This window comes from Nicotiana tabacum, chromosome 19, assembly GCF_000715075.1.
Source record: "Nicotiana tabacum cultivar K326 chromosome 19, ASM71507v2, whole genome shotgun sequence".
NCBI lineage: Eukaryota > Viridiplantae > Streptophyta > Magnoliopsida > Solanales > Solanaceae > Nicotiana > Nicotiana tabacum.
This window is the reverse complement of record NC_134098.1, coordinates 69,518,489-69,527,424: the sequence shown is the minus strand read 5'-3', so window position 1 is coordinate 69,527,424 and position 8,936 is coordinate 69,518,489. Positions and strand designations below refer to the sequence as shown.

Here is an 8,936-nt window from a genome sequence, read left to right as displayed (position 1 = left end):
GCAAAAATATTATCCACCACTATTTCAGATCGATTTAAATTAGTTCCATCACCAGTAGAACTTATTAAAAGTTCCTCACTCACTTGACTCTCGGGTTCATTGATTTCTTCAGGAATCTCAGAACTAATCAGATCTTGGGTCTCTTCAGGAGATCCCTTTATAATATCATTTTGATCATTTGTCGATTTTCTTTTTCTAGGATTTCGATCCTTAGAACCCAAAGGCCTACCACGCTTCAGGCGTGCTTTAGGTTCACTAGTTCTTATGCTAGTAGATGGTCCTGTTGGGACATCAATTCGTATAGGCATATTCTCTACAGGGATATGTGACTTAGTTATCCTTTTCAAATCAGTAAACGCGTCTGACATTTGATTTGCTATATTTTGTAAATTGATGATCATCTGGACCTCCTGATTGCATATAGGGGTACGTGGATCAAAATGAGATAATGATGAAACTTTTCACACAATTTCTCTTTTGATTTCCTTTTTCTCTCCCCCTAATTGTGGGAAATTTGTTTCATCAAATCGACAGTCTGCAAATCGAGCAGTAAATAAATCTCCCGTCAATGGTTCAAGATAGCGAATAATAGAGGATGATTCAAACCCAATATATATTGCTAACCTTCTTTGGGGGCCCATCTTACTGCGCTGTGGTGGTGCTACTGGCACATGTACAGTACGTCTAAAAATTCGTAGATGTGAAATATTTGGTTCATGACCAAAAACTAATTGTAACGGAGAATATTTATTATAATGTGTTGGTCTGAGACGGATAAGTGATGCTGCGTGCAAGATAGCATGGCCCCAAACAGTAATGAGCAATTTTATTTTCATAAGTAGTGATCTTGCTATCAATTATAGCTGTTTAATAAATGACTCTGCAAGGCCATTTTGAGTATGAACATAAGCTACAGGATATTCAATTTTTATTCCAACTGATAGACAGTAATGATCAAAAACTTGAGATGAGAATTCTCTAGCATTATCAAGGCGAATAGCCTCTATAGGATAATCTGGGAATTGTGCCCTTAATCGAATTTTTTGGGCTAATAACTTTGCAAACGCCATGTTGCGAGATGATAGTAGGCAAACGTGAGACCATCTTGAACATGCATCTATTAGGACCATAAAATATCTAAACAGCCCACTTGGTGGGTGAATAGGTCCACATATATCCCCATGTATACGTTCTAAAAAGGTAGGGGACTCAATGCCAACCTTCATTGGTGATGGTCTAGTGATCATTTTGCCTTGATAACAAGCATCATAAGAAAATTCATCATTTGTAAGAATCTTCGGGTTCTTTAATGGATGCCCACTCGAATTTTCAGTAATCCGTCTCATCATTATTGATCCAGGATGGCCCAAACGGCCATGCCAAAGCACAAAAGTATTTGAATCAGTAAACTTCTGATTTACGATGGAGTGCGCTTCAATTGTACTAATTTTTGAATAGTATAAGCCAGAAGATAAAATTGGTAACTTTTCTACAATGCATTTCTGGCCAGAAATATTCTTTGTAATACAAAGATATTCCACGTTCATTTCATCTATTGTCTCAACATGATACTCATTTCGGCGGATATCTATAAAACTCAACAAGTTTCTTCGGGACTTGGAGGAGAATAATGCATTGTCTATAATAAATTTTATTCCCTTGGACAGAAATACAACAGCTCTTCCAGAGCCTTCAATCAAACTTATATTACCAGAAATTATAGAAATATTTGTTTTTCCTTATACAAATAAGAAAAGTATTTATGATCTTTGAATATGGCATGAGTTGTTCCACTATCAATTACACAAATATCTTCATGATTGGTCTTTGATCCAAACATAATTTGAGGATTATCCATATTTTTCAAAATGACATAAACAAAATAAATATGATAGTAAACATTATTATCAAAGCATAACTTTTATTTATGTACAACAATTACATAACCATACTATCTACTACAAACAACAAAAATTAAAATATTTACATTTCTACATATTCACTACCGATCACATGACTTGTTTCTCCTTTTGGGAGTGCAAAAATAATCAGCTACATCCAAATGCATGAAGTCTACATTATCTTCAGAAATAAAATTTGCTTCAGCATTTTTCTCTATCTTCTTCAAGGAGGCTTGATACAGCTCAACCAGGTGCTTTGGCGTACGACATGTACGTGACCAGTGCCTTTTTCCTCCACATCTATAGCATGTATTTTCTGGCTTTGCTTCTTGCACTGCTTCATACTTTTGTTCCTTCCTTTTTCACTGCTGGTGGTGAGAAGGGTTCTTTGGTGCATTGTTATTACCACGATTAGAGTTTTCTCCCCGACCACGACCATGACCACGACTGGGGCAACGTCCTCTTCCACGCTTAGCTTGGTGGAAGTTCGTCTCATTCACTTCAGGGAATGGACAAGAACCAGTAGGTCGGCTTTCATGATTTTTTATTAATAACCCATTATGTTGCTCGGCTACAAGAAGATGTGAGATAAGTTCAGAATACTTTTTAAATCCCATCTCTCGATATTACTGCTGCAGGAGCATATTCGAGGTATGAAAAGTGATAAAAGTTTTCTCCAACATATCATGATGAGTAATATTATCACCACATAGTTTTAATTGGGAAATAATTCTGAACATAGCAGAATTATACTCATTGATAGATTTAAAATCTTGTAGCCTTAGATGAGTTCAATCATAACGTGCTTGTGGAAGAACGACCATCTTCAGGTGGTCATATCTATCTTTCAAATTATTCCACAGTATGACTGGATCTTTAATAGTAAGATATTTCATTTTCAGGCCCTCATCAAGGTGATGGCGTAGGAATATCATTGCTTTGGCACAATCTTAGTTTGATGCCTGATTTTTATCTTTGATGGTGTCTGCCAGATCCATCGCATCAAGATGAATTTCGGCATCAAACACCCAAGACATGTAGCTTTTGCCCGATATATCCAGGATTACAAACTCAAGTTTAGAAAGATTTGACATTATTTAGAAAAAAAAAGTTCGTACCTCTAATACTTTCAAAGTATTTTCTCGAGACGGTAGAGTCTCGTGCTGATAACGTGTTATAAAATAAGAACTGTAAAGTAAAGACAAGTATAAAGATAAACTGATATATTATTCAAACTTCAAACTTATGTACATAATGAACTAAAAACTCTTCTATTTATAGAAGAAAGGAAGCAACTGCGAGGCTTTTCAGGAAGTAGCTACAAGGCTTTTCTTTAGCTGCTTGTAAGCTGTCTGCATGAGCTGCTTGCAACCTGCTTGTTTAATAAGAAGCTGCTGCAAATTATTTTATTGAGCTGCTTGCAACCTGCCTGCATTAGCTGCTTGTAAATAAATTTCAACAGAATACTAAATGGATAATAGAAGAAGATCTATAGTGGAGTAATAAATGAATATCCACGATATAATTATTTTCATAGCAGAAAGGTAAAAATTGCTGAATTGTTGGTTTCATTTCTCTTAGAAAATAAAACAAATTGCGGCATTAGTGTGTTGCCAAAAGGCGACGTCTCTATCCTCTAAAATAAAGAACATTTTGAAATTCAGCAGTGAGATGTACCTCCATATCCTATCGCTCGTCTCTTTCGGGGAGCCAAAACCCTAACCCTAACCCTCATTCTCACCCTCCAAACCTGTTGATTGATCCTAATGGAACCGACTAACGACGATGACCACAGAACTAACGGCTCCGATCACAACCATTTAGCCAAGAGACCCAAGCTATCCAGCTCCGCTCTCATTACGGACTCCGAAATACGAGCAGAGTTCGCCCACCACCAATCGGGAATAGCCCGTATCAACAACGGCAGCTTCGGTAGCTGTCCGTCGTCCATCATCGCAGCTCAAAAGCGTTGGCAGCTCCGTTTCCTCCAACAACCCGACGACTTCTTCTTCAATCATTTGCAAAAGCGTATTCTTCACTCCCGGACGATTATCAAGGACCTTATTAATGCTGAACATGTGGATGAGGTGTCTCTTGTTGATAACGCTACCACTGCCGCCGCTATCGTCCTTCAACACGTCGGCTGGGCCTTCGCTGAAGGCCGTTTCCAGAAAGGAGACGCCGTCGTCATGCTTCATTGTGCTTTTCAGGCCGTTAAGAAATCAATTGAGGCTTACGTCACCCGTGCTGGTGGTTCTGTGATCGTTGTTCATTTGCCGTTTCCTCTTCGTTCGGAAGAAGAGATTGTTGTCGAGTTTCGAAAAGCATTGGCCAAGGGAAAAGCCAATGGGAAAAAGGTTCGATTGGCCATCATTGATCACATTACATCAATGCCGTGTGTTGTTGTTCCTGTGCGTGATTTGGTTAAGATTTGTAGGGAAGAAGGCGTAGAGCGGGTGTTTGTCGATGCTGCCCACGCCATTGGCAATGTTCACGTGGATGTTGAAGAAATTGGAGCTGATTTTTATGTAAGCAACTTGCACAAGTGGTTCTTTTGTCCTCCATCAGTTGCCTTTTTGTACTGTCGTAAATCGCCTGTATCCCCTGATCTACATCATCCTGTGGTGTCACATGAATATGGTAATGGACTAGCCATTGAAAGTGCATGGATCGGGACACGAGACTACAGCTCTCAGCTAGTTATACCTGAGGTGTTAGAATTTATAAATAGGTTTGAGGGTGGGATTGAGGGGATTAGGATGAGGAATCATAATGCTGTGGTTGAAATGGGGCAAATGTTGGCCACCGCTTGGGGAACAACACTTGGTTGCCCTCCTGACATGTGTCCAAGTATGGCAATGGTTGGTTTGCCTGCTAGCCTTAGGATTCTCAGTGATAATGATGCTTTAAATTTGAGAACTCGTCTGCGTGGCCATTTTGGGATAGAAGTCCCAATTCACTGCGAGGAAATAAAAGACTTCCAGGATGGTGATGCCCGTGTTACAGGATATGTACGGATTTCTCATCAGGTTTACAATACAGTTGATGACTATCTAAAGTTGAAGGATGCAATTCTTCAGCTGGTGCGCGATGGAGTTACTTGTAAGATGCTTAGCCCAGAATAAGAGGTATCATTGTGCTTGTACAATTTTCTTCTTCAGCACATGATCGTTAATTTAAGTGCACAGTTAGATATTGCACAAGTTTATTGTGCTGTACTTCAGTTTATTTCCATGTGCATTGTGTCAAATTTCTTTTCTACTCACTTAAATAAGACAGTGTTTCTAATGATGGAGCTATTTGGTGATAAGCAAATGAAGACAGCTTCTTGTTTCTATATTTCAATGATATCTTCCATGGAGATTTGACTGGAAATGTAAACAAACTAGGCTGCTGTCTCCTTAGTGCTTGCTCTTTTAAAGTCTCACATTGGTTGGGAGGAATGGGCTGTTGTGTCCGTTTATTTGATCAAGTGTAGTTTTACTGAGATCGGGCAGACTCCTGTATACAAGAGGTATACCAAAAAATAGAGAATCTACATAGATATGCGATTCTCTACAAAAATACCCAATCTTCCGTATAAATAGGGTTAGCATGGGTGGTGCACCAAAAAGACATTAGAAACAGGAGGCTGTTCTTACGGCTACAAAAATCAAGCTCTTTCCTGTCAAAAGCTCTTCTATTCCTCCATATTTTATCTGCATAAGTGATAATCAAGTAATATCATATGGCCCACATCTTCTCTTCCATCCTCTAAAGACCCAACTAAATATTGCATCCTTCACAGTACTTGGACTGGTCCATTGTATCGCAAACCAGCTTAAAAATTCCCACCGCAGGAGCAATGCTATCTTGCAATGTAGTAAGAGATGATCCACTTCCTCTCCCGAGTGTTTATACATGAATGAGTTGTTGTCTCCTTACATAGAAATGGACAGTCCTCGCCTCATGAGCTAGCTTTTGAGGTTGAATTAGGCCTTTGGCATGGTATCAGAGTCAGTGGGATTCCTATTATTGGTTTATCCCATGTTGAGCCTCATGTCATATTGTCCATGCTTTAGATGTTAAGCGGTGGGTGTACAGGTATTAGAATGTCACACATTGGTTGAGAAAATGGGTTGTCAACCCTATTGGCAACATCAAACCAAGAAGATACTTTCTGAACAAGGTGTTTTCATGCAAAATCCAAATTAAGGAAAAAGATGAAATCTTCTTTAGTTCATATAGCCAGGTATTGAAGCATGTTTGAGGGTTTGTTTCATGTTTATTTTCAGTTGTATAACCTGCTTTTAGTTTATAAGATATTTGGTCAGTTTCTACAGTGAAAGCTAAGTAGGTAATCTTATTTATTCTTCTTTGTTTTCTATTTTGCAGGAGTTCTGCAGAGAGTTCCTTGATAGGTTGTTTCACTAGTTTGGTTCAAGTTTTGTTCTCTGGAAAAACAAATTGTAGAAGTTTTCCTGTTATCGAGAATAATCCTTGTACGAGAAGAATTGTAAGCTAATAAATGCCTATTATTTGTTTCAATTTGGAAGTAGAATTATGATTGTATTTCTATGTCACTCTGAAGACTTTGTTGCTTCTTGTTGGTGCCTTGATTTCCCAGACGCTTTCTTCTCTCCTAATTAGTCACTATCCATGGGGTCTACACTCCCTTTAGGTCCATCTTTGCTCCCCAGCTTTAAATAATTTCCATCCTTAAGCAGCTCCTAACTGGCAATTCTTCCACTGCTTGCTGGCTGAAGATTTTCCCCCCCTCTTGTTCTAAGTATGTGTCTTTTGATAAGTGATGTAAGACTTTTTCCTCATAAAAAGCACCATGAAAGTGCTGGAACTGTACAGAAGATTACAAGCATTAGTTTCTCTTTAGTCATTTAGGGACTTGAGGAACTCCACTGAAGTACCTATATTTTTTTTTTAATAAAGTAGATTTTTTTGTATTATATAGCAGTATCAAGAAAATACTGCATCAAGTACATTGAAGTACCTATATCATATTCCTTTTTCACGATACTCCAGAAAACTAGTAGAAAAATACACTTCTGTAGTAGTTTATTGCTAGCTTCTATTTTTAATTTAAAATATCCTATTATTCCTTTCTATCCACACCAACCCCAATGTACATGCTGGAAGAGTCTTTTCTATATCCTTTTCTCTAGCTATTTAGCTTCAATCCCATACCTTTCCCCGTGACAAGTGAGGTTGCTCCAGTGGAAAGACAATTACATTACCAACCTAGAGGTAAGGGGTTTGAGTCTCCAAAGGAGCAAAGTGGGAAAGGTATTGACTCCATGCCTCAATTCCAAGCTAGTTGGGGTCGACTATATTAATTCTCACTATATGTATCTCTACATTTGGACATTTCATGCCAATGGTGGGGTTTACCATATGAAAAGAAGAGTACCTTTCACCATGTTAGGTATTGTTCAGTGAAGCCAAAAAGTTTCAAAAACATGGTTCATAACTGGGCATCCACATTTCTGTGTAGGGACAAATAACGATTACTATCGTCAAGCTTCACCTGTTACATGTAACCAGTCTCCTCTGTAAATTCAACTAGAAGTGTTGCATGAATGGGGCAAAGTTGTATGCACGTTTGTTATTATGTATATGCCCCTACTTGTATAGAAGATTGGGCGTTTTTTTGTAGAGAATCATGTTCTGATGTAAATTCTCTACGTTTTTTGGTATACTTCGTGTATACGTGAGTTCTCTACCTTTTGATTAATACAATTTATCTTATCAAAAAAAAAAAAAGTGTTGCATGATGTTCTTGACATACCCCCAGAAAATTGAGGATTCAGGTAATCTTAATGATTGAATGAGCAAGGAGGGCTAATTAATAGTGCTATTTAAGCAATAGAGAAGAAGAGATCTATGTGGAAGAAGGGAAATGGAACCAGTCAATTTTATGCCCAGTGAAATGGGTTTTGTTTGTGCGCCTACTTTTTTATGAACAGTTTGATCCGACCAACCCTTTTGCCACCCTTTCAAGTATAGATTGATGTCAAACTATCCAAATTTAGCTTGTTTCTCAGATAATCAAGTAGAGGATGCAGACAAATTGTCCCTTTGGTTGGAGAAAACCAAACAGACCTGAAGAACAGACATTTTCTCCTTAGTCAGGGGAATATGAAGCATAGCCAGAATAAATCAATGTGGGTAGAAATTAGAGTCGTTGTTATCCCTTCGAGGCACTGGATAAAATTGGAAGGATGTAGAGATTAGAGTTCTTGTTGGAAATAGTTTTCTTCATTCCATTTTTTCTGTTAATTCTTGGAAGGCAGTGATCTTATTTTTTGATATTTTATTAACATTTTGGGGGAACCCTTTGTACAAGCCATATACCAAAAAAAGAGAACCCTACACCAAAATATGGTTCTCAACAAATGAGATCCAATCCTCTATACAAATATGGACCTCATGAGTACACCAAAAAGGGACTAGAAAGAAAAGACTACTTATTTACTGCTCTTTTACTGCTATGTCATTATGTTTGCAATCTTTAAAGAAGGAATACTTTTGGAAATTTATATCTTTCTCTACTAGCTCATTTATAATTTTTTTAGACGAGTGTTTGGGGTCTTAATTTATTTCTCCTCTCTCTCTCTCTCTCTCTCTCTCTTTCTCTCTCTTTTGTTTGGTGTCGCTTGAGTTTTGTTCACTGGTTTCTTATTTGTTGTTAATCTCTTTGTGTCATAACCCATGCCAAATTAGTCTTTTAAATGTAAATGAAGTCTTTTTGGCCTTTGTCTTTCTTGTGGTAATATTGTATGGGCAAGTAGGAAGGTGGCTACAAGAAGTAGTGAGCCGCCTTCCAGGGATAGCTTGACATTGTTATGCCTTCTCTAGAATTTACTTAAATAATAAACACGCACCTACATCTTTACCAAGTGTTATTTACCATATTTGTCATATGAAAGGATGCTAGCAGGAGGCCACAAATGGTTTAGTCAAAGCAGTGTTAAGATTGAGCAGTACTCAACTGATGCACTTTGAGAAGCAAGTTATAGGTTTGTGTTGGTGGACTCTGAA

General features: G+C 37.9%; 1 protein-coding gene across 1 annotated transcript; it reads left to right on the top strand.

Moving 5' to 3' along the window:
* Nucleotides 1-3,507: 3,507 nt before the first annotated feature.
* Nucleotides 3,508-6,428, top strand: LOC107762255 (L-cysteine desulfhydrase). The gene is made up of 2 exons (XM_016580605.2): nt 3,508-5,029; nt 6,276-6,428. Exon 1 carries the CDS (start codon nt 3,668-3,670, stop codon nt 5,024-5,026), a length of 1,359 nt encoding a protein of 452 aa, XP_016436091.1. The 5' UTR covers nt 3,508-3,667; the 3' UTR covers nt 5,027-5,029; nt 6,276-6,428.
* Nucleotides 6,429-8,936: the final 2,508 nt, after the last annotated feature.

Coding starts and splice junctions, on each gene's coding strand:
- LOC107762255 (XM_016580605.2), top strand. CDS start 3,668: ATGGAACCGACTAACGACGATGACCACAGAACTAACGGCTCCGATCAC.